The 25,347-nt window shown below is 46.6% G+C and overlaps 1 protein-coding gene across 5 annotated transcripts in view; it reads left to right on the top strand.

Annotated features, from left to right (window-relative positions):
- LOC311509279 (sodium-driven chloride bicarbonate exchanger-like) overlaps positions 1–25,347 on the top strand; it is a gene marked incomplete at its 5' end in the record, with an annotated part of 31,999 nt that overhangs the window by 3,203 nt on the left and 3,449 nt on the right. For 3 of the 5 annotated variants that reach the window (XM_084574412.1, XM_084574410.1, XM_084574411.1), the window contains 22 exons: positions 9,958–10,039; positions 13,846–13,989; positions 14,127–14,265; positions 14,417–14,577; positions 15,476–15,664; positions 17,331–17,419; positions 17,675–17,832; positions 17,949–18,036; positions 19,105–19,251; positions 19,713–19,813; positions 21,020–21,194; positions 21,373–21,506; positions 21,614–21,859; positions 22,650–22,755; positions 23,271–23,432; positions 23,825–23,938; positions 24,031–24,192; positions 24,280–24,531; positions 24,619–24,687; positions 24,772–24,945; positions 25,041–25,163; positions 25,250–25,314. In XM_084574412.1, the coding sequence (XP_084430538.1) occupies positions 9,958–10,039; positions 13,846–13,989; positions 14,127–14,265; positions 14,417–14,577; positions 15,476–15,664; positions 17,331–17,419; positions 17,675–17,832; positions 17,949–18,036; positions 19,105–19,251; positions 19,713–19,813; positions 21,020–21,194; positions 21,373–21,506; positions 21,614–21,859; positions 22,650–22,755; positions 23,271–23,432; positions 23,825–23,938; positions 24,031–24,192; positions 24,280–24,531; positions 24,619–24,687; positions 24,772–24,945; positions 25,041–25,163; positions 25,250–25,314 (3,080 nt within the window). Of the gene's footprint in view, positions 1–9,957; positions 10,040–13,845; positions 13,990–14,123; positions 14,266–14,416; positions 14,578–15,475; positions 15,665–17,330; positions 17,420–17,674; positions 17,833–17,948; positions 18,037–19,104; positions 19,252–19,712; positions 19,814–21,019; positions 21,195–21,372; positions 21,507–21,613; positions 21,860–22,649; positions 22,756–23,270; positions 23,433–23,824; positions 23,939–24,030; positions 24,193–24,279; positions 24,532–24,618; positions 24,706–24,771; positions 24,946–25,040; positions 25,164–25,249; positions 25,315–25,347 lie in introns of all 5 variants that reach the window. The other 2 variants (XM_084574408.1, XM_084574409.1) reach the window with 2 other exon arrangements.

Raw genomic sequence — 25,347 nt, 5'->3', positions numbered from 1 at the left:
CCAGACTGAGACCGAGAAAGACTCTACCACTCTACCGCCAAGATGTCAATCCTGCACCTGGACTTAGATATTACTTAAAATTGTAATTGTGTAGTGTTTAAGAAAATTGTTAAGTGCTTTTTGGCGAAGGTGTAGCATAACAAATGTTTCAGGTGGCATCGCTTATCGTCTGCAGACACGTTCTTGTTGAGGGTTATACGAGAAGCCTGATGCCTGTAAATTAAATATGGAGAAGCAGACCTGTTGGCCGAACGCCCAGACACACCAAACCGTCATCAGAAGAAGTAGCGGGCAGTGACGTCGCCTCGTGCCGCCTGTGTCTGGACCAAAAAATGTAAACCTCAACAGACAAAGCAAAGTGAAATGTTTGTTTTTTGCGCACGCGTGAGAGGAAATGACTCTCCACACCAGCAGGTGGTGGTAGTGTGCATTTGTCGTTTTCAATTGGTTTGTAAAGGATACACTGCTACAACTAGGGTCAGAGACACCGGACGATGGTCGATTGTTGACCCTAAGCTCAACAAAACAGTCTTTATGTATTACAAATTAAACAAATGAAGTTGAAATAGTTAGCTTAACTTAGCAAAATGCCTGGAAACAGGTGGACCCGTAAAACACCTTGCAATCTCACTCCTTATTTTATCAACTTGTGGTTTTACCAGTGCTAACAACATCTCAAAAGTTTCGTAGGCTCTTTAAATGCCAAGCTGTACCTTGTGCAGGGTTTGACCTGTAACGTAATATTCTGTTTACTTTTGAAAAACAAGTCATCGATTGGTGCATATCCCAAGGAAAAGTCATTTTTGAGCAGCGCTGTTCTCTTTGGTTGAGTATAAACCTCCGCTGTGTTCACTGAGTTGACTTGTAAAGCGTGGAGCGCCGTTGATGACAGTGGTTGGGTGTCCTTTTGGAGCTCCAAAGCTGCACAATGAAACTGGTGACGTTTTTAAACAGGATCTGCAACCTTGTTGGGTTTCGGTATCCTGGATCCTTGATCTGACTTGCCAGGGGTGATCTTAATCAAAACACCGACTATCCAGTTAGAGCTAGCTAGGCTATCGGGCAGGTTGGAGAAGATCAGGAGAACAGATGGAGGAAGTGTGCTGGAGGTGCCCAAGCTTGCTCTTTCCGTTCTTGGATCAGAGCTAAATCTCCGTTCGACTTGGTGATCCAACTCTGCGTGAAGCCTCCCCACCGCAGCTAGGAGCCCGGGCCGGCTGTGCTCCTTTCCGTGGTTAATTATAGCGGTGTCAGTGGAGAGAGAGGAGGGCGAAGAGGGCATGGAGGTAGGTAGAGGGAGAGGTTGGAGAGCACGAGAAACAGATGGGTTGATGATGAGAGAGAGTGAGGACTGTTGAAATTAGCTGTTAAATTGGATGCTTTTAAAGAGCAACTTGGCTGTCTGATCTTCACCCGTGAATGCTGCAACGATAAAACCCTTTCAGAAATATCAGCCGACCCAAACCGCACATTAATTGTAATTTGACAGGCAGCGCAGCAGAAATATCTGCTTGTACCTCCGGATCTGTTTCGAGCACACCATGTGCTAGGACAGATTCGCTGACAATGCACTCCAGCCAGAGAGCAGCTTCTTTGCCTCAGGTAGGTTCTGCAGACACACGCGCTTAAATATGCACGTACTGTACACAGCAAGGCTGCAACGCCGACATCCTGCTTACTGCTTCTTCTGCTCGGAGGTGTGTGGTGACCTGTGGTGGGACATGTAGCGCAGTGAGGTGTGTCGGAGCTGTGTGAAGCCCCTCGTGCAGCGGGGTGTTAGGGTTCAACTCCCATCGACCTAAAACTTGTCTTAGGTAACAGAGGCACAGAGCTCGGAGGCTGTGTGCATCACAGCATCGGTGATGTCAGAGCGCTAATCTCTCTAGGGGGATTGGCGGATGGACGATTGTCAGAAACATTTGATGCATCCCTGGATGAAAGCCGTTGGAGGCAGAGGGAGAGAAGGAGCCGGAGCCGGAGCTGCCTGCTTTTTGTTTTCATGTCGTGTTCGCGGGGGCTTTTCGGAGCGAGGTTGCCGCCGTATTCCAGGATGGGAAGAGCAGCTGAGGAGAGCGGCTGAGGAGAGGAGAGGGGTTTGACTGAGAGGCGCAGAGAGACGAGCCGACTCTGTCTTTATCTGCGATTCTCTCCGACTCTTCCTAAATAACAAACACTCACTCTGAGCTCAGAGTGGGGCTCAGGCCCTGAGCCTTAGCCTCTTACCTTACAACTGCCGCAAGCACAAGGGGAGTTAGCGGGCATCCTGCCCCCGACCTTACAGGAGGAGCACCATGCTCGCAGTGGACCTTAATAAAGCCTTTGCCTATCAGGTAGGTCAAAGTATTGCTTTGACTGTTGAGTAATTCTAGAGGCGTCACTGAGTTTAGTTTCATTTTGTTTTCAGACCATTGCTCTGGTACCCAGGTTAAAACAACGACCTGGAATAAATGTGCCATTTCACCAACTGCATGATGTTAATGCATGTATAGATAATAGGTTGCGGTAGGCTGGGCTTCATACGCCGCAGAGACGGCCGGTTGTGCTGCTGTGCATGCGAAAAAGTCCCGGGGAGGTTGGCCGACAGATGGGACCGACTGTCATTCTGGGGCAGGAGAGGAGCTTATACCCGCTGTACTGACCCTGGTGATCTCTGAGGGGAAATGGGTGAACAAAAGCCAGGAGTGTTGGATTTGTTTCAGTTTGAGCACTTTGTCACACACACATATATATATTTGTTGTAGTGTTTTTTTTTTTTTTTTTGTGAGCTTTTAGGACCTGAAGGAAGATTTCCCTACTTGCTAGCTCAAATCCCAGCAGCTTTTAAATCTCTCTGCTTCACAGCGTTTGCGCTTCTTGTGTCCGAGTGAAGTTGCAGATGTAGAGATGCTCCAAGTGTGCTCAGCATATTCTTCCCCGGGATTCTGCTGATTCTGATCCTGCTGCCATTGCCACGGTAACGATGGCCATCTGTAGGGATGGAAAACCATGACAACAGAAGCGTTGGACCAATCGCAGGGCTTGTACAGCCACTGTTAATCCATCCCCCCCTCTTAGCTAGCTACAAGATATAGAACCACTCTGGCTCTTAACACATGTAGAAAGTCCACTAAAGCAGATTGACTGAGCATGAAACGCCACCTGCTTGGCTTGTTTTTTTTTTTTTTTGCACGCCGCGCCCGGACGAGGAGCACAACGCACTTCATCCACCGTGAATCGTTGTGTGCACACCTCCTGGCCTAGATCTCGGCGTGTAATAACGTTAGCATTCATCATCCCTGCCATTGTGAAAGCCTCGGGAGAGATCACGGAGGAGCGCAGAAATGAGGTCACATATCTGCTTCCCAGAGAGTCATGTGGTAACACGAACAGGTTCCTGGAAGGGAGCTTGTGAGAATCAATAGGTCCGTCATTTACCCTGGCCAGGAGAATGAAATGAAAGCTCTCGTGAAGACGTCCTCTCTGTTCTTTTAGAGACAGTAACGCCCTGAAAGACAACATTGCTGGATAGATAATACGATCGGCTCGTGTTGCTTTTGCTAAATGCAACTACTACTGGATCTGCAAGTACTGAAAGCATGGTATTAAAAGTCTCAGAAATGAGAGGTGCATCTCGCTGCAAATTAGGTTTTTTGGTAGTTCTCATGTGCATTAGTCAAAAATCAAAGAAGAGAGCGGCTAAAATGTGCTAGCTAAGTTCTCCTCCATAAAGCCCCCTGCTCAAGTAAAGCCCTTTTAATTGCAGCCCATGGCTCTGAAGCTCACAGCTGGTCGCTAGTGGACAACCCAGACTCTGTCTTGTATATATTCAAATATTTCTAGTGTTGGGACGGGCCGAGGTCTCTATATGGGTTCACCAGATTCTCCAGTCCCGCTATTAGCATGCTGAATTTGGTGGTAGGAACCAAAGTTGTGGATAGCACTTCGTAGGAGTAAATGTCTGGAGGACTCTTATGTCAGTCACGTCGTCTTGCTAGCGCTCTCCATGCGGCATTGCTTTGTAATTTGGTGTGGTGTGCAGTTTTACCGTTTGCAATGTAGCGCAGTGATTATACCAACTCATAAAAGTGCAATAATGCATTAGTCAAAGCTCGTCTCCTGTCATCTGTGCACTGCTACGCCAACCCCAGTTACAGTCATTGCATTGTCTCCCTGGTTTACAGCTGTGGCAGCAGGGTGATCTTCACGTGAGCAAACGCTGACCCAGCTGTCACGTTGAGATTTCCAACTTTTGACTTTCAAGCAAAAAAAAAATAAAAATCACGAGGAAACTGGAGCACGCTGTAAAAGGAGGAGACGTGGTGATGCAGCTGTAATGTGAAGTCTTGTCATAGAGGTGTATTTGCAGCAGGCGTCCTCTGAGTTGAAGCAGGTCACTTTCACAGTAGTCGGCTGGGTTTATTTTTAGGACCGTATCGCAAGCGAAGACTCTGAAACACAAGATGTCATGTGCGAGATTAGAAAGTACAGTAGGTGTGCTGTATTTGTCATTTGTTTTACTTTTTACCCAATGAACTTGACGACACGGTGCCTCACTTGAACTTTTTGTGTAAATCACATACTCTATGTCAGATATTAAACTCATTAGATTAGTGGTTGGGACACAGGGTGCTTTTGTTTTTAGCACATAAAAGGACATGGAGGTAGATTCATTTGTGTCTGAGAAGAAGCCTTGAGAGTAAGTTAACCATAAAGACCTCAAAACCACATTGTTATCAGTCTCAAAATCCATCTGCTTGTTAGCTTTACACGTGACTCAAGCTCACGTCTGCCGCTTGCTTCTCTTGGATGTTGTGAACGAGGCTAGCTTACACTCTGGATTACATGTACTGTAGCGGAGAGAGGAAGAGGCTGCAGCTGCATTAGCTTAGCATGAGAATCTGTGCGGCCTTCCATGAATTTCAGCATCCCAAACGGTGTCGGACATGTCCCAGACAATGCAGGAAGTTTGAATTTTGAGTGTCCTCCACTCCTTATCTCTATTTAAGTGTATTTATGCATTAATCGGCTGCAGGCTCAAACAGCCTCATGCTCTCTTGACTGCTTTTGGGCGTACCTTTCCTCTGGTGGGTGTTCACCTGCTAAACTTAATACAGATTTAGGGGTTTTATCTCAATCATATCTGATTAAACGACATGTCGCACAATCGTGGTGCAGCAGATTAGCTCAGTTTTTAAGGTTTGCAACTCCTAATCCATGAAGGTTGTTGTATTAGCATCAAACATTACACTGGAGTACTTCTGTTTTAATCAGTTGCTTTAAAATGTTCAATAATAGAATAATAAAATGTAATGTAATTTGCAGTAAAGTCAATTACCCAGCATTTGATTAAAGACGGCTAACATTAGCTAATGTGAGCTTACCTTATGGTACCGGAGCACATAAGGCCATAGCCAATTTCAACATATTTCCCCATTTATGATATATTTTTATTTTGGTCTTACAGCCCTCCTGTGTGTAAACCTAACACACAGTTTCCAGCTGTACATGCACGGATGCAAAGAATATATATACACGTGCTCCTGCAGGGCTTTGACTTTGAAGCGCCGGCTGCACACATCTATAGAATGTGCACTGAATCAAAATGAGACGAAGACCAATGTTAAACCTTTCTCCTGAAGGTCACGCCGCTCGGCTTAGCATCGCGGCTTTGCACGCCTACATGGTCATGCATGCTTAACAGCGTGCGACGTCAGAACATCCCCTGGTCCCCGAGTTCACTTCCAGTCCCGAAGCCTCCTCTTCTTTTGTGTGCTGCTCATTCACCCACACCGCTCCTCCATCACACCACTGCCTACAGAAGACCTGTACGCATTAGAGTTGTATACATTTGGACGTCCTATTCTAGCGTGTGCAAAGCTGCACGTCACAGAAGCACAATAACACGTGAAGATGAAAAGGGCTTTAAAATATGTAGATGCAATGTACATTCATGTGACATTCAAGTGTGTCTGCTCATGCTTGGTCACATGTCCACCCCTCCTCCTCCTCCACCTCTCCCATCTCGACTCCCCTGGAGTCTCGGTCACATGTCCCGCGCTCCCGTCCTCTCCGAAGCCCTCCATCACTGCCCGGCGCACCAACCAAGAAACATCTGATTTAATTCCTCTCCGCCGCGCATTGGGCCCCTCCGCCGCTGATCCCGCGGTCAGAAACGAGGTTTTATCCCCGCTGTAAAGGCTGGCAGATTAATCTCAATCCAGATTGGCGAGCCGGGATGCGGCTCTCTCCGGGGCTGGTCTAGGGTCAGCGGCGTGAGGCAGAGAAACCGGCGTCTATAAATAGAAGCAGGGACCTGCAGGCGGGAGATTCTGGCTCATCTGTCATCGTGAGCAGCTTTGTATATCGGAAAGCCATTGTTTCATGTTTAGTGTTTAGTTACTAGGATAAAAGATCAGATTAGTGTGTCATGTATGCAGAAAATAAAGATGGAGTCTCACTAAAACATGGTTTCACAACTCAGCATCCCAGTCAGACTCTTATTACAGTAGAATCTGCGTGATAATCTCTGTGCTTGGGTTCATGCGGACTTGTGAAATTATTTCTCTCGCAGCCCAAGTACTGTTCATTCCACTTCTGGGCTAAATTTTAAAGAGAGAAAGCGAGAAAGTAATCCCTTTGTTTCAACTGTGCGGGCCAGTTTCCTCCTTTATTCTCCGAGACGATGAAAGACGAAAGATCAACCTGTAATCTCAGGAACTTCTGAGATGACGGTCCACCATCATCCCACTGGGAACGGCCCTAATTTTTCTGAATTCATTCTTCTATGAATGAATGAAGGTTGTTGGGGTGGACTACATGCGGCTGTTTCCTTTACTTGGTTCAGAAAAAAGGTGTCGGAGACGTCCTTGGTGCAGCGGCCACCGCAGAGGTAATCCAAGACAGATACACATGTAGGGGATCCGAGAAACACAATATGTTAGACTTGTCGTAGACCGGCGCAGCGGTTTCAGGATTCTCATCCTGGACTCGGTAGCGGGATGTAAAACAAAAATAAATAAAAGAGCAGCCAAAACACAGCCTTATTTTGCTTCAGTGAGACTAGAAGCAGCCTACATCTGGAATTTGTGGCAATGTACACTCGTACACCGCTCTCCAAATTCAGAAGACACGTCTTGAAATACCAAAAAGTGCATGCTTGGACAGGGAGACAGAGTGAGTTACTCAGACTGAGGGGATCCTACCAAGAGCACCAGGTCTAAACCCACAAGAACTCACATCTTAGCCATTATGAGGGCAAAAAAAAGACAGAATAATGTGTCAACGTATCAGTTTCTGTTCTTTTCGGCTCCTCTGACCACTCTAAAACTGTTTTTTTTGCCACTTCGTCTTCCGTACTGATTATGCATGTGATTGCTCTCAGAGCAGATGGAGTGCAGTCATCAGTTTAAGTGAGAGGAGGGTTAGGACGGGTGTGAATTTGATTGCAGAGGCACGCACGATGACACAATTAACACGGAGGAGGGTGGGAAACATATCAGTCTTTCAGATCACCGTTAAACCATCTGCCGCTGGTAGTCCAGGGAAGTCCGTCCGCAGAGACTTCTCATCTGGGCCCGTGCACGTCTCTACGAGTAAGTGCACAGTTGCTAATGTCTCTGTAAGCCCACCGCGCCTCAGCATCTGGTCGTCCGTGTCACACAACCAGCGCTTTCCACTTAATCTGGCAAGGATCAGCGAGTGATGTCCAGCGTCCGCCACCTTCAGCTTGTCACAGTTTACCAAACACCTCCTTGTGCCATGCATATTTTATACAGTCTGGTCGCCAGTTTTGTTTGTTTTTAGGAGAAGCAGAACTATTGCATAAACTGTCCAGAACTGTCTGAGAACTGTATTTAAAGCTTGAGATTTGATTTTATGCATTACATTTTTGCAATCTAAACAAAGAACCAAAAGTCATAAATACAAGCAAGAAGAGAACTCTATGAATCAGGCAAGACAGCACAGAAAGAGAAAGATACAACAGGCAAACTGATGAAGGGAAAAGAGGAGTATATATATAGACCTGGAACTAATGGAGAGATGAGACACAGGTGACAGTAATGAGGAGGAGGCACAAGCCGAGACAGGTGTGAGCGATCACAGATAAAATAGGAATCCACCAAACTACAATGTCGCGTTTGGAGATGCAGAAGTTACTATTTTGGCGTCGCTACTTAGCACATTGTCCCTCCGCCCGACCTGATCAATATTTACTTCCTGCACCAGAAACGTGACAGAATCACAAACAAAATTAAATAAATTAAGCTTCGCACCGCTTGGAATAAAAGGAGGGCGAACTGCTGTGTCTCGGAAGATTATTGCGTCTGGTCAACTAGAATTTATTTTAGGAGCTTCAGTGATTGTACTTTCATCAAACGGATTTTTAAGTTTATTGGATCTTGTGTGTCTTTTGTGATAAGTGCAAGGGTTTTGTTTGTAGAGCCAGTTTTCAGAGATGTAAGACACTATTTCTTGTTTATATGCTGTATAAGTGCAGGAAAGAAATCCAGACTAATCCCAATCTGATGACTTTTGCAACCACCAACATGCTGCATGAGCAAATATTAAATCCACGAGAACAACTGGGAAAAAATGCAGGTGATATTTATGTATTTATGTGGAAGAAAAACTAAAAATGACTCAAAGTACACTGCTTTAAATAATAAACTGTTAGCCACGGAAGCTAACCCGACTTTCCAGCTTGACAAGTTCGACCCTTTAGCACTTCTTAGGAAACATTGCGGTTAATCTGCAGCTGGAACAGCGACATACTTGATGCCCGTGCAAGAAACACATCTCGTATTTGTGCTACACTTATTCAGATGTGCACTTTAGGTCCCGTAAGGAAATCCGAATCATGTTAAAAGCCTCCTGTTCTGATAACAATTGAGTCTGGACTAATACATCAGCGTCTATTTGCTTATTCTGTTTTGTGTTCATGATTTGAATCGGAGTGAAACAAAAGTGCACTATTCCCCGTGGAACGTCAGCGTGGGAGGAACAAAAAAAACAAAACCATAAAATCGCGGCTACTAATGAGCACTAACGACCTGCAGGACCGCTGCACGGTCACACACGACTCGCGGCGAATTCAGAGGACACGTGAAATAAATGGTAAACACTAGACTCACCACAAACACACATACGCACAGGAGAGATATATAGAGTCAGAGGACACAGAGGAGATAGAGATAGAGGGGAGAAGGAGGAGGAGGAGGCATCACCATGACAACTTTTTGTCCTGGCGTTTGGGGCCTGGAGGTGTCGGCGTGCAGGTCAGCAAGGATTCGATAAGAGCAGCCTCGCTCTTTCTGAGGCTGAAGCCGCGTTTGTCCTTGCTGATGTGTCCATCGACAACAAGCCAGTGTTTACACAGAATATAAAAAAAAAAGAAAAAAAAAAGGCACTGTAAGCATTCAAACCACCACCACCAGTCCCCATTTTAGTTTATCAAGGTCAGGTCTATTTATAGAATCACCAGAAATGCTCTGAAGGCTGCATCCGTTAGCACCAGCCCCGTGTTTCTTCCACTCCACGCTCTGAGCGCGTGCAGGAAAAGATCGGCCTTGCCAGAGTTGTGGGCGGCGAAGCGTGATTTTATTTATTTTTTATTTTTTTAAGGCTTATGCACAATGATGCATTCTGGTCAGAATCACGACTCAAAAAAATATAACAGGCATCCAGGAGATGGGCTGCCTTTTGTTGCCATGGTGACAGCCGCTGGAAGTCAACGTATAATGTGTGTGTATTCATTTCAGAGCGCTTTGTCAGTCTACGCTGATAGGGGGCCGGCGGGGAGAGGTGTGCTCTTATGCAACAACTAAAGTCCTCCTTAGATGGACCCGTGAAGCCAGTCTGGTCTGAAACAATTAGCGGTTAACGCTGATTAAATGGCGTCTAATGCACGATGTCCATCTGTAAAAAGCTATGAATTGATAAACAAACATGCTAACTCGCTGTTAATCTTGTCTCTCGCAGAGAACTGATGAGGAGGCGGTGGTGGACCGCGGGGGCACTCGCTCCATGCTCAACACCAACTTTGAGAAGGAGGAACTGGAAGGTAACGCCCGTTTCACGCAAACACAACAAATAAATGCCCCAACGTTGAGTCGCTAATGTGGACCCGAGCGGCTCCATGAATAGCGCAGATCAATAGAGTGGTTTTTCCAAATGCCGTTTCCAGCTGTTAAATCAAATTTGCGGCCTCCAAGAACTCACGGGCGCCACGACTTGACGCCATGACACCGGAGAGCCTGTCTGTTAACGAATCATCGCAGACGGATGTTGGGTTTTGATGTGAGCTACACACACGGCATCAAAGGGTTTCAGACCTCATCGTGCTCATTGCTGCACCGAACAAACAGCTTCCTGAATAAATGAAGAACAGGTTTGATTTCCGTGGGATTTGCAGGTGAAAATATTTTTATAGGCAGCTGTGGCTCAGAGATCGGTGGATTGGTGTCCTTGGGAAAGACATTAAACCTGGTCAGACCATATAGCACACTGTGGTAAATCATACTTTTACAATAATTAAACCATTATTGTGGAAGGACAGCTGACACCGTTTGAAAATCAGTATATGTATAGTACTTTGGAAAGGGTTTGGGTAGAAAAACATGAATAAGACAGTCTCCTAAGTGTAGATCCCATGCGATGCACCAAGAATAGAAAGCTTTGGTGCGTTCAAAAGAATCCGTTCCTCCGTCAGCATCCGCCGAACCCCGGTTGCCAGGCGACGCGGGCCGAGGCAGCCCGCAGAAAGATGCCGCTCTTTCATTCTGACACTCCTGCCGGTGGTGAGATTGTACTTTCATCTCAAGGACCCTTCAACCCTGGATGATGGTTTCCGTAATAACTCTCTCTCTCTCTCTCTCTCGCTCGCTCTGTGTGTCCGTCTGCCGCTGTGGGAACGGAGACGGCAAACACGGCAGGAGAAGGAGATTCTCCGGAGCTCTCTTGACCCATACCCAAACACAAACCAAGATGAATTGATCGGTTTAAGACTAGGCTGAATGAAAACAATGAATATATCTGTCTGTTAGAGACTCCATATTATAGTAACATAAAGGTTTGTCATCCTTTGATTATTTTGCTCAGATTCAATAAGAGAACAAGCAGATACAGAGAATATATGATATGTGTTATCCATCTGTTTCAGATGTTAATTGGAAGTCTAGTGACAGTCAAATGTCTTTTATTTTCAGCACCTCTTCCCGCGACATCAATATCTTATGAAAGATCAATGACTCACACAAACACTAGTCAAAATCTGGTGACAAAGTTTAGACAGAAGACAGAATTCAAAGGTTTCTTTCAGACAAGGAAAAAGACAGCATGCGAGACACAATGAGCTTCTAAAGAGTGGAGATGTCATCTTGGGCCGTCCCAGCCGTCGCCCTTTTATCCACGGCTCTTCAGGTGTGGGGCTGATTGGGGGCAATCGAGTCTGAATCGAATCACACTCGCCGCCCCGCACGGCTGACGCTGATCCCCTCGTCGAACGGAGAGCATGGTGGAAAGTTGTAACCCTTTGACTTTATGTGCGATTAAATTGCAATAAACCGCAACTTTAGAAAATTAGTGCAACTAAATATTTTAATTTAGGCATAAAGAGACAATATATATTGTTGGTTTAGTTTTTTCTTGGAGTTTACTGACATTAAAAACTAAACAAAACAAGGAATTAAAGGATGCTGTTAGCCTGGCGTAATTATATAATCATTTCCCCCTTAAAAAGTTTTATTTTCCACAGATAAATCTTTAATTTCTAATTTTGTGTGAGCACCGTGGAATAAGCTTGAGAGCAGAGTGACTGCAGCTATCCCAGATAATGAACATCAGCCCCCTCTCCCCCTCCAGCCACTAACAATTGCTCACGTGAAGCAGTACATACATGACTAGACACTCAAAGCGAACCTCGGCGCACTCCGTTGCGTCGAATTCAAGCCACGACTGACTGAAGGCCGCTGAGACGTGGCGACAGAAGAAAAGACCTCCTGTGACGTCAGGCCTTGCAGGAGGAGAGCTATTTTTGTAAAAGCCTTCCACTTGCGGGACTTGACTCATGAAATATAAAGCTCTGCCTGTCTCCCCTTACATTATCATCTCCTATATTATTATTAATTTTTTTGCAGGATTGTGCCTTACATTGCGAAACACGCTGCGTGTGCACACCGACTCTCTCCTCTTTCCTCTGCTTCTGACATGCATAATTTACTCGATGCTAAGAGCAGTTTGCTCTGCATGGGTGCGTCTGCAGCGGCAACATGCTCTGACAGCGACGACAGCTCCAAACTACAAATTTATTTTGACATATAGTTAGTCGTCTCAATGTGTTCTCTCAGACCTCTCTTAACCTCTATTGCTGATTCTGAGGTGATGGAGTGAGCGTCCCTCCTGAAATGCTGTCACTTCCCTGTGCTCCTAGGTGGTTCACCTTGTGCCTGTTGATCGCTTTGATCTGATTTGTGTCCTTGATGGGATTAATCATGTATCCAAGGAAGCGAAAACACTTCTTGCGCCACTTCTTGTAGCAGACAAAAGAGCTCTGTTATTATCTTTCCAGAAAATTCAGAAACACAAAAGAGAGGCAAAAATATGTCTGCAACACCTTCTCTCTCCTGTCATCTGGATTTTGGTGGTTGCACAGTAAAAGGACAATATCAGAGACTACTAAATAAACAGTGATGCCTTTAAAATCTGTCGATGTGCTCACTTTGTGCTGATGGGGAAGAAAAAAACAAAAAAACAAGAAAATGACATTTTAATCTAAGTAATTTCCCCCATTTTGCAGCTCCCAAGAATCAAATTGCCCCGGGAATAGATCCGTTTGGTGTCGCATTATGCCGGACACTGTGGCGCCTCATATGGCGCGAGAGACAGATGAAGAGTACAGGGTGTCCAGTAGTCTTGTCCGTGTCCGTCCACTGAGCCGAGGGCCGCTGGGAGGGAAGCCGCGGACCGGGCAGCTCGCGCCGCAACAAAAGCCGAGAAAGTCAGCTCGGATTATCTTCACGCTGCCCCTGTGGAGGCGCGCTCATGTGTGCACGCGCCATGGATACACACGCACACACACACACAGATTCATGCTTTTGTTATCTATCCTGGATACAATTTGAAATAAAAATTACTTTCATTATGAGGGTAATCTAATTACAGAAGCGATTTCAGGATCCTCAAAGAGGACTTTAGCTCTTTATCTGAGCACAGCCAGAGCAGGGCCTGGAGGTAGCAGTTTGTTCGTTAAGTGCTCTTCTGGTTCCTCTCTCACTGACTAAATGACTTTCGCTGCTGAATATTGCTGCGTGTGCTGAGACTGTTGTCTTTCTTTGCATTTTCTCCAGTTATTTCTGTATTAGCTGCGAGCTCTGAGAGCCTAGTCCCAGGATAACTTGCATGAGCTATGGTTACTCTTCTCTTTGACAGTGAGAGTTGGTAGTGTGCTGCAGACATCTTCCCTTTTCTGAAATATTTAGGAAAATGACTAAAACACGATAATGTACTCATGCATGTCCTTTGCTCAGATCATGACAGTAGAAACAGCAGCTGAGTTTATAGCCTGCAACCTTTTCAGTCTTTCCTGTTCACTGGAGTTCCGCAAGGAGTTGTGCACGGTCCCCTTAACTTTTCAGTTTACTCACTTGATCAGGCTTTTCTCAACATTTTTTGTCATTGTATCGGCCCATATCTTGGTCTGGCTCTGTGATATTTTCAAATGAATGCTGGAGAACCAAAGCTTTTTACTCCTCGCCGATCAGTTATAAGATTTTCCTTTTTAATTTTAAAATCACGACTAACGAAACTCTAGGTTTGATTACAGGTTCTTACGTCGATACCTTTTCTGTGTCTGGATTATTTGAATTCCAGGTCACCGCACTCTCTACATTGGGGTTCACGTCCCCCTGGGTAGGAGGTCCCACCGTCGCCACCGTCACCACGGACACAGACACAGGAAGAGGTCCAAGGAGAGGGACTGCACAGCTGACGATGGACGAGAATCCCCCTCACATAGTATGTGTTCCAGATGGAAGAAGACGTTTTAAGCTGACCTAAAATACATGTAAATGCACATTTTTACTCCCTGCGTGCTCTTCTTTCCTTTCCCTGTCTCGACTCGTCTTCCGCCCGGGTCCCATTCGCTGCAGCAGACACGCCAGCTCAGAGGGTGCAGTTTCTGTTGGGGACAGAGGATGGCGACGAGGAACACATCCCCCACGCCCTGTTCACTGAGCTGGACGAAATCTGCCTCAGGGAGGGCGAGGACGCCGAATGGAAGGAGACAGCCAGGTACACCTCTGCAGATGGCCACATGGGCTAGGCCCGGCCAGATGTGATGCGTTTCATCTTTCGCACCTGAGGCTTTCATCTAGCTTCTGTCAGGCTGAACGCTTTTATCACGAGGCTGCTGAATCAGTGTACTGTCTACTCTCGTTTCCAGGTGGCTCAAGTTTGAGGAAGACGTTGAGGACGGCGGCGAGCGGTGGAGTAAACCCTACGTCGCCACCCTGTCTCTACACAGTCTTTTCGAGCTTCGCAGCTGCATCATGAATGGCACCGTGATGCTGGACATGAGGGCCAACTCGCTGGAGGAGATCGCAGGTAAAGACCAGAAAAAGATGGCGTTCCCCAAGGCTCCATCCTCGGGCCTCTTATATTCAATATCTACATGTCCCAGCTATGTAAAATTATACACTATAGCCAATATCTTAGCATTAAAATGCCACTATGATCCCACATAGTGTCAAAATAAAGTCAGTGAACAATCAAACTTCCTCCACATTGAGAAAACGCTGACATCCACCATTACAAAGAATTATCGCCTTAATAAAAAGTCAGACACTCCTGCTTGAAACCAAGAGATCGAACATCAGTCTGGTTGTCTGATCTATGAATTCTCTTCCTGTTTGGGGATAAAATATTGATTTTCATCTTCTGCTGTTGCTTTATAAAGCACCAAATGGCTTATGCGCTAAAAATCCATTAGTCATTTCCTTCTCTAATTTGAAACATCCAGACGTCGACCTCAAGCCTTTATAATATTAGTTTTCCTATAGCCTTTAATTAAATTAAAACTCATGGATATTGTTCTTAGTTTGCTCGCTTCGAGTCTGATGAACCTTTCAAGGGTTCATAGCAGTGTGGGGTGCAGATGAACATTGTCAGCAGAAGTTCTCGCAGAAATACAATCCTGACGACCGTTTGACTTTGTTCAGGAGGAGTCAGGGAACTGTGTTTCAGCATTTGAGATCAGCATAGAGAATATTTATGTGATTACAGCAAAAACTGTTCCACTGCTGAGATCTGTTGAACTTAACCTGGTTTGGTGCGATTAAGCAGTGGGTTGGTTGTCGTTGGAATTATCGGCTTAGCGTTGCTGGCTGCCGCGCGGCGACAGACACAATCAGGGGAAGCCTCTGTGAATGTACAAATTACTTAAAAAAAGTAGGCTGCAAAACACACATCTGCATTGTGCTCTGTTTGTGTTTTCCTTCCTCAGACATGGTTCTGGATCAGCACGAGGTGTCTGGCCCTGTAGGTCAGGATGCCAGGAGGAGGATCCGCGAAGCCCTGCTCAAGCAGCACCACCATCAAAACCACAAGAAACTGGCTAACCGCATCCCCATTGTACGCTCCTTTGCTGATATTGGCAAGAAGCAGTCTGAGCCTCATTCCATGGATAAGAATGGTGAGCAAGGCTCTCGTACACACCTACACTTGTAGTAGACAGCACCGCAGACTTTTATTATTTCCATTACAATCATATATGTTGTTGTATGTGATTATATTCTGTTTTTATGTATAGCGTCGTAATCCTTCGCATGATTTTTCCAGTGTGTATCCATCTGTGACTTGCTGTTACACTATTTGATATCTCATTTTCTCCTCTTGTTTGTGTTTCTCCATGTTTGTGTGTGTGTGTGTTCGTCTCCTGTCTCCTGCACGTGTGCATGCGCATGTGTGCGAATCGCCCAGTAAACGGCCGCTGCTGTCAAACCGTTAAATCACCGAAGCATTTTTTGTCAGAAAAACCGCTCCCCAAGAATGCTTCACTCAGAAAAGCCTTCTATCGTAGCACTTGTCGGAGGTGTGTATGTTGCGTGCCGTGTCCGTCCGCCACCACTTCGTCACCTTCGAACCCGCACTCGCCCCTCGGTGAAACCAAGACCAAGCGTCTTAGTGTCCTTCAGGCAGTGGCGCAAGGCTACTGTCCCATCGCACAGGAAGACGCAGAGCAGGAAATCTGCACAGGCAACCAGAGCACCTAAGCTAATGCTAGAGATCATAGTAGTAGTAGTATAAATAGAACACATTAAAGGGGAGAGTATCGTCATGAAAGGCTAGAAATGAGTTCTCTTCATGCAAAGCACATGTGATTCTTTTATGCTTTTCATACTTCATCAATCGGTTGTTGACGTACCACAGAAGTATTCATGTACATAGCCAGTATGATGATACTCTTCACTTCATGTCATTGTCATTTGATGAGTTTGAAGACTAGAAACCATAAGAGATGTTCACTAATAACTAATAGTTGTATAGCCACTAAACACTAAAAAATCATGATGTAACTTAATAACACAAACGTGGTCTTCCTTGCAATTGGTAGTCAGATTAAAGGACTGAATAACAGACCGTTAGCTTAGCTTAAGACGTAGCTTCTCGACAAATATGTCCATGTCTCGTTGGCTTGTAAATATGTATAATTCTCAAACTGTTCCTTTTAAAGGAATCATTTCTAAGTTACGCAGCAAGACGGCAAAGAAGAGCGTTTCCTAAAGTGTTGCACAGGGTCACTGTGGTAGCGTCACGTCCCATGCTAACACATTTTGAGCATTTTGAGCTAGCCACAGTTGTAGCATTGCCTCAGAGCGCTTTGATTTGCTCGAACGGCTGAAACTGCTGCGTTGGCGACGCAGGAAACTGCTTAAAAATGTAAAGGGAGGAATCTTTGACTTAAATGAAAGAAAGTTTTTAAGTGAAAGTTAAAGATTTTTATGTTTTTAAGCTCAATTTGGGAAAATGAAGCCTACCTTTCATGTAAAATCACGATCGCCACTGCACCACTAACCATTCCTCATGTGTTTTTTTTTAAAATATAACGGTCTATAAACAGTCTAGCTACAAACCACACTCACCTGGTACACTCTGAAAAAGGTACAGCATTGTGTTTATTGCCACTAGGGCTAATCCCTTTTCACCAATAAACAGATGTTGTATCACCTTTTTCAGAGAATGTAACTGTACCCCGTAGCCGCTCACTGGAAACCTTTGTCTTCGTGTGGGAAAGCAGTATTGCGATAGGCTCAGCACCCCTGGAAAACTGATGTCGGTTTCCTGCTCTTCCCTGACAGGCCAAACAGTCTCGCCCCAGTCCCAGCCGGCCAACAACGAGGGCAAACAGGACGTCAGCCGAGAAAACAGCGCCGTCGACTTCAGCAAGGTGAGCAGCCAGACCCCCAACTGATCCAGCTGTTTGTCCACGGCCACTGATAGCCGGGCTCATAACTAGCGCTGTGTGTTTAACCAAGCTTGGGTTACGTGTGAATTTTTTCACCGTGGGCTTCCTACCCTGGGAAAATAACGCAGATTTAACTGGAGCTTGTTTGCTTCGGTTGTTTTCGGTTTGACCATCAGAATCCGCTAACCCCTTCGCCCCAAATGTATAGCACTGTTTTGGTTTTCCTCCGTCTCGCAGATTGACCTCCACTTCATGAAGAAGATCCCTCCGGGTGCCGAGGCGTCCAACGTGCTGGTGGGGGAGCTGGAATTCCTGGAGCGCCCCGTGGTGGCCTTCATCCGCCTGGCTCCTGCTGTACTGCTCAACGGCCTGGCTGAAGTTCCCATCACCACCAGGTAATATCCCTTCCTGCTATGCTCTCTGCTGGCGGGGAGGCGACTCAATAATCCCCTGAATGCTTCATTAAAAAAGGATTTGACATTAACCCTTCTTTGTTCTTTGCGTTGCACAGGTTTCTGTTCATTTTGCTCGGGCCTCTGGGAAAAGGTCCCCAGTATCATGAAATCGGCCGGTCCATTGCTACACTGATGACTGATGAGGTGAGTGGAAGAACACCAGGGTCGTACTTCAAGGTTTCAAGCTAAGATTTAGCCACATTTTCAGTAAAGTAACAGGTGTATAATGTTCAAGACTGTTGTTGTCATCCATGCCAATCAGTAAAACCATAAAAGTCAAAATACTGTTTAAAGAAAGACAAATAATTTCATTTCAAGACTCTTTAACGTGATTTTCTGATCATTTATTGCTCATAAAAAGCTAAATAAGATTAAATATTTGTCTTTTTTTACTAATTTTTTAAGTAAAGTAAAGCAAAAAACAGTTTTTTCAGTGTTTCTAGTGCAAGAGTTTCTACAAAATAAGAAAAGACCAATTTGCCCTTTTCAATACATCATGATCTGCATGAAACTTGACGCTAACGCACTTAGCGCAGAGAACGAATTTCCTCAGAGATGGGATGCTTACGTGCAGCACTTGAGTAAATGTATTTACTTTAGTTATTTTCCATCACCGGATGCCAGTTTATTTTAAGAAAGAGCGAGAGGCTCTGGAAATGTTCGGCTCCCAGGATGGGGCTCTTATTTTCGTTAATATGAAATATGCCCAACCTGAGAAAATACATGTGTCTTTTTAATTTATTTATTTTTTATTTTTTATATATATAGTTCATTCCTTTTGGCTTTAGTGCAGCTCAGGGAGCAGAGAAGCCGTCCTGTAAATCAGTCCACCTACCAGCTCCGGGCTTGTTTTTATATAACCGAACCCGACCTTTTGACTTAAAGCGAGGAAAAACAACAACAACAAAAAAAAAAACCTTTGGGGTACGAGATGAAAATCGTGACGGGAGATTTCCCACAGTGGAGCTATGAGCTAATGTTACTCACCGCCGTCTGTAGCAGATGTTGCTTCTTCTTCTCCCCCCCCTCCCCCTCTTCTTCTTTGGCAGCAGCCCCTTGGGATGCATGAAAATAGACGTGTATGGACGTTAGCCCACTTCATCATATACGGGAATGAATTGAAGCCTGTCACTGTGATTTGATTTCCTGACAGTCGCATAAATAAACTCCGATCATGAGTAAATGAATTCTCTCGTTCGTGTCCCTGCGTAGATTTTCCACGACGTCGCGTACAAGGCCAAAGACAGGAATGACCTGGTGGCGGGCATCGACGAGTTCCTGGACCAGGTGACGGTGCTGCCCCCTGGAGAGTGGGACCCCTCCATCAGAATAGAGCCTCCTAAGAATGTGCCCTCTCAGGTAAACTGTAAACTATTTCTCATTTGAGTGGCTGCTTATAGCTTTAAAGCCTCTGTGTGTGTGCACTATACAGCCTGCTGAGAAATATTTAAGCATCTGCGTTCTCCTTTAATCTCCGCTGCCGTGTATTCTGCGCTTTGATGCCGCTCCCCAGGCTCCTGTTCTCAATCCTCTGCAAAAAATAAAAAAACAAATTTTCCTCCGTTAGTTATTTTGGTCCACTTTCTTGGTCGGGGGAGAATCTTACCCGAGGTTGTTTCAGGTCTTCGTCATTAGGTTCCTGCGGTGGCTTAATCACACACCGCCGCGTAATTAGATTGTCATGTGAATCAGAAGGTAATTTAAAGCATCTCATCTGCAAAATGTGTTGCCTCTGCAGAGATTTAACAGCCGCCGTGTCTTGTTTTGTTATTGCCCTTGATGATGATGACAGTTGACTGACGGTGATCTTGACCACACAGGAAAAGCGGAAGATCCCCCCTGTTCCCAACGGTGTGACGGACCTGGGGGAGTCGGAGGAACACGGAGGGCACGGCGGCCCCGAGCTGCAGCGCACTGGGAAGTAAGTGTTGGAGAGTGACGGCGTGATCTGTTGTGTGCAGCTCTAGAGGCTCTTCTTCTTCTTCTTCAGACCCGTCTTCCTGTCGCCTCTTCGCTACCATCCCGAAACTGTAAATTTAGCTCTCTTAAGAGACTCCCTCTTTCTTTTGTTTGAGCTTAAATTCACTGTGACTTCAGATCAGTCCGAGCACGCTAACCCACATGAAGTCACATTCTTCAATATTGCAGCAATCTTTTTATTATTTAACACTTACTTTGCCACGTGAGTACACACACCACTCCTTTAAATAGAGCATCTTTATTGTAACATGCACAACAAATGCTTATTCAGCCTTATAAAAGGAAAACTACTACACTTTTTGACAATGTCAGCTCTGGTTGACGTTGCTCGTGTTTTATTTTATTCATTTATTTTTGTCTTTTTGTGCCGAGTAATCATTGGGATAATTTAGGAGCAGAACTGGAGCACTTGTTGTGATAATGTAAGCTTAGATGGCATGAGCTTGACCCAGTAATTCCGGGACTGTTGCGTTACACAAACGCCACGACAACAACAAGTCGGCGGTTGTGATTTGCGAGCGTCGTCCTCATTTCTGTTTCTGTTTCTGTCGCCGAGCAGCTGGCATAGAAACGACGACAGTCTTAAAACACGTGTAAAGTTTTCAATAAACTTTAAGAATCGCTGAAACTAAACAATAACGTGTCCGTGCAACGAGCGTCCGGACATTTGCGATATGTTCCCCAGTCACTACGAGGGGATTCTTGAACTGCAGCGTGAAGTGCAGACGTGCACGTCTAGGTGGTTTAACAGCAGAGGAGTGAATGATGTGCTGCTGCTGAGCTGCGGTACGCTGCGGCACAGGATCTTACCCCCAGCCAAACCCCTCCTCTACTCCCTACTCCCCTTCCCCAACCACCTCCCGGGACACGGCATGGCTGCCTACCGCTCCGAATAAAATAAGCATAACGGTCTGCCTGCTGTTGCCGTAGCAACCGACCCCCCCCTCCTCTCCTCCATCCTCATGTACTGCAGCAGTCGGCTTGCTGTGGGTGAGCATGAGTCGACACGCACACACGTGTGATGGTTCTGCATGGGGTGGTTAGGTAATAGTTTAATAGTTGGAAACGTACTGGAAATTAATGAGCTCGTACTCGTGATAACACGTTTTCTTTTATAAATAAAACACTATTTATATTTTTTTTGCAGGTTCTGCGGCGGGCTCATCTTGGACATCAAGCGAAAGGCTCCTCACTACCTTTCCGACTACACGGACGCCGTCAGCCTCCAGTGTCTGGCCTCCTTCCTCTTCCTCTACTGCGCCTGCATGTCCCCCGTCATCACCTTCGGAGGACTCCTGGGCGAGGCCACGGAGGGACGAGTGGTAAGGTCTCTTCTGCCGCCCTCGCTCCGCTGAGTCTTGACTCATCCTCCGACTCGGCCCGGCTTATGCTGACCGAGCTGACTTCCCGTCGCTCGCCGCATGAGTCACAGATGCTGCGACGCTGAGTGTGACCGCTACTGTCACGCATACAAATCTGTTTGCATCCTGTGTTTTCCAGAGTGCTATCGAGTCCCTGTTTGGGGCGTCCATGACCGGCATCGCCTACTCTGTGTTCGCTGGCCAGCCCCTCACCATCCTGGGCAGCACCGGGCCGGTTCTCGTCTTTGAGAAGATCCTCTTCAAGTTCTGCAAGTAGGGCTTTTCTCTCGAGTATAGATTTGTGCAATATCTCCATTCAGACTTCAGGCTTCACTGACACCTCCTCTGTGTGTTTATGCGCTCGTCCTGTCGTCTCTCAGGGAATACGGCCTCTCCTACCTCTCCCTGAGGGCCTGCATTGGCCTGTGGACGGCCTTCTTCTGTCTGCTGCTGGTGGCCACGGACGCCAGCTCGCTCGTCTGCTACATCACACGCTTCACCGAGGAGGCTTTCGCCGCGCTGATCTGCATCATCTTCATCTACGAGGCCCTGGAGAAGCTGCTTCACCTGGGGGTGCACTACCCCATCAATAAAAACAACGACCTCCAGAAGCTCACGCAGTACTCGTGAGTGAAAAATGTATAATTCGACGCTAAATCCGCAAGTGCATCGCTGTGTCACGACAAGACAGATGGCGCAGCAGTATAGGAGACGCCCTGTCCATTTTTTCAGTAATGGGTTTCGCTTTATGGCGAATAATCCCATGCTGAGTGTGTGTCCGAGGCACCGCCATTTATCCCGCTACATAAGCTGGGTAGTGGCTCAAGCCAAGAACTCCTTCTGTGGATTTCTGTTGCCAGCAGACGTCACTACATTTATGCACTTTGCAAATGTATTTTGATTGCATACTGGCTTATGAAGTGTCAGTAAATAGTAAAACTGCGTATTACCAACTCCCAAAACCCAAGAAGACATATTGAACTTGCTTGCTTTGCAGCGGCAGCAGCCCAGAACCTTAAAGTATCCAGTGTAATATCATAAACTCTGAAGAAAAACCCTAAAACTATTGAACGCAGACAAATTTATGCAGATCAGCAGCACGTGCACCCACTGAAAGTCCAATTATTTTAATGCTTTGGACGACCACAGGTAATCCCAGCTGCTGTAGCCCTTGTCACCTTGAAAAGGCAGAGGAGACAGCCTGGACAGACAGGATCCTGACCGTCTACTTAGTGGTGGATGACATAGATACCTGCAGACGCTTTGAGGTTGAAAAATGGGATGAGTTCTAGTGGTTTTTACGTCTTGCAACCATTGAGAATCTCAAACATCTTAGATCTGCACTCCAGATTTCTATAAATAGTTTTATTTTCTATTAATATATTCACCTTTTTTGTTGTTGTTCTCACTCCACAGGTGTGCATGTGTGGAGCCCAGGGACCCCAGCAATGAGACCCTTCGCTTCTGGGAGGAGAGAAACATCACATCCTCTCAGGTCAACTGGACCATGCTGGAGGTCAAGGTAAGGAACTAGCCAAAATCCCTTCAGAGAGAGTTGGGGGGTGTTTCTCTCGGTGGCTGGCGCAGCGTTGTGTCTCGCTCAGCCCACACTTTGCTTTATGAAGAAGCGTCATAAGTCTAGATGGGGATTAAGAACACGCGGGCAGGATTTCACAGGATTTAGTCGCGCAGGAGGAGTGTGGAGAAGCAGCGCGGCGAGGAGCGATATCACAAATCAGTCGAGCTGATGCCAGCGTGCTGCGTCACTCCTACACATTACATGCATAGTGGCTAGTGTCTCGGAGGAGGGATCACGTGAGGACTTTATGCAAACCGATGACTCATGTACTATAGACGGAGAGGAGAATCAGCAGTGAATGCTTCAGGCTGTCGCTATTCAGACTTCACTAATTCATCACCGCCATCAATCATTTTTATTGACATCATTACCCCCTTCCCCTCCCCATCCTCTTTCTGCTCGCCGCCCCGATTTAATGCCGCCGTCGCCATCACCGCTGTGTCCTCTGGGGCCAGTAGGAGTGCGAGATGTTCCACGGGGAGTTCGAGGGCACCGCCTGCGGCCCGCACGGCCCGTACATCCCGGACGTCCTCTTCTGGTGCGTGGTCCTCTTCTTCTCCACCGTCTTCATGTCCGCGTTCCTCAAGGAGTTCAAAACGAGCCGCTACTTCCCTACCAAGGTACAAACATCCGCCTTTACCATCAAATACTAACTTCTTTACAATTTACTTCTCGTTTAGCCTTGGGACCTGCTGTTCTGACTTCTTTTAGATTATACCGCCATCTACAGGTTGTTTTGTGGCACAGCAAGTGTCCCGCAGCCTTGTCGGCCTCGCTATGTGTGCAGGCTCTTAAGGGTTTATCATTGAGGTGACACTCATGAGTGTAATGTGTGGCGTGATGTTGGCACACAGATCTACAGTGTGCCGGCGCCACCTTGTGGTAGAACAATTGTAAAGCTTTGTCCAGATCTATATCAAGCAGTGTTGAGGATGCACTGGGGGGAGTAGTATTTAATTTGAGGGCTTCTAGATGTCTACAGTTCGTTTACAGTATCGTCTCTGTCCTCCAGGTGCGGGCCATCATCAGCGACTTTGCCGTCTTCATCACCATCCTCACCATGGTGCTTGTAGACTACGCCTTGGGGATCCCGTCGCCTAAATTACAAGTCCCCAGCAAGTTCAAAGTAAGTCTGCGAGAAAAACCTGCAGCAAACATCATTACAGAATAGCTCAGAAAGCTTGTTGGGAGAATAATAATAATAATAATTCTCTCCAGCCAACCAGGGATGACCGAGGCTGGGTTATTAACCCTGTGGGGCCCAACCCCTGGTGGACCACCATCATCACCTTCCTCCCTGCCCTCCTCTGCACCATCCTCATCTTCATGGACCAGCAGATCACAGCTGTCATTATCAACAGGAAGGAGCACAAACTGAAGGTATGTCACTGGATCGAGCAATAATAGTGCAATAGCTCCCCCTATTTGCGCCTAAAGCCAAATATCCTTCGCCCTTGCCCCTTGCAGAAAGGCTGCGGCTATCACCTGGACCTGTTTGTGGTGGGGGTGATGCTGGGCGTCTGCTCCGTGATGGGCCTGCCGTGGTTCGTGGCAGCCACCGTGCTCTCCATCTCCCACGTCAACAGCCTGAAGCTGGAGTCGGAGTGCTCGGCGCCCGGGGAGCAGCCCAAGTTCCTGGGCATCCGAGAGCAGCGCTTCACCGGCCTCATGATCTTCACCCTGATGGGCTGCTCCGTCTTCATGACCTCCGTGCTAAAGGTCAGGGATGAACGCTAACTAAGAAGCGTGCACAGTGACGGCTTGAAGCGATGTAAATCAAACCATGTACATTTCTTTTGTCTTCAGTTTATCCCAATGCCAGTGCTGTATGGAGTCTTTCTGTACATGGGGGCTTCTTCTCTCAGAGGCATTCAGGTGAGCTTGAGCGTGTCGGTATTTAAGTCAAACAACCCTGAAACAACTGGAGGATAAATGAATAAACGTGCGTGATTTGTGCAGTTCTTCGATCGCCTGAGGCTGTTCGGCATGCCGGCCAAGCATCAGCCAGACTTCATCTACCTTCGCCACGTCCCTCTGAGGAAGGTGCACCTCTTCACCATCATCCAGCTCACCTGCTTGGCCCTGCTGTGGATCATCAAGACCTCCAAGGCTGCCATTGTTTTCCCCATGATGGTAACTCAGGGGGGCGTTTGCGTGTGTCGGTCAACAGGTAAGACAGGTGGACAGACAGGTGGATATCATCATGTTTTCTGCTGCCGCTCCTCTAGGTGCTGGCCCTGGTGTTCATCCGCAAGCTGCTGGACTTCATCTTCAGCAAGAGAGAACTGAGCTGGCTGGACGACCTGATGCCGGAGTGGAAGAAGAAGAAACTGGAGGATGCCGCGGAAGAGGTGCAGTAATAACCCACAGTTTGGGTGACCTGTGATTACTCTGAGTCTCTGCCGATGTGGAAGATGTTCTCTTTACCTTTCTTCAGGAGGAGCACAGCATTATAGTGGAGGAGGAAGGCATTGTGCAAGTGCCATTAGAGGGACACTACAAGTAAGGAGCCATTTGGGTTTTTAATCATACTTG

Source organism: Chelon labrosus (genome assembly GCF_963514085.1).
Source record: "Chelon labrosus genome assembly, chromosome: 24".
Lineage (NCBI taxonomy): Eukaryota > Metazoa > Chordata > Actinopteri > Mugiliformes > Mugilidae > Chelon > Chelon labrosus.
The sequence above is the reverse complement of the archived record's forward strand: the minus strand, read 5'-3'. Positions and strand labels throughout refer to the sequence as shown.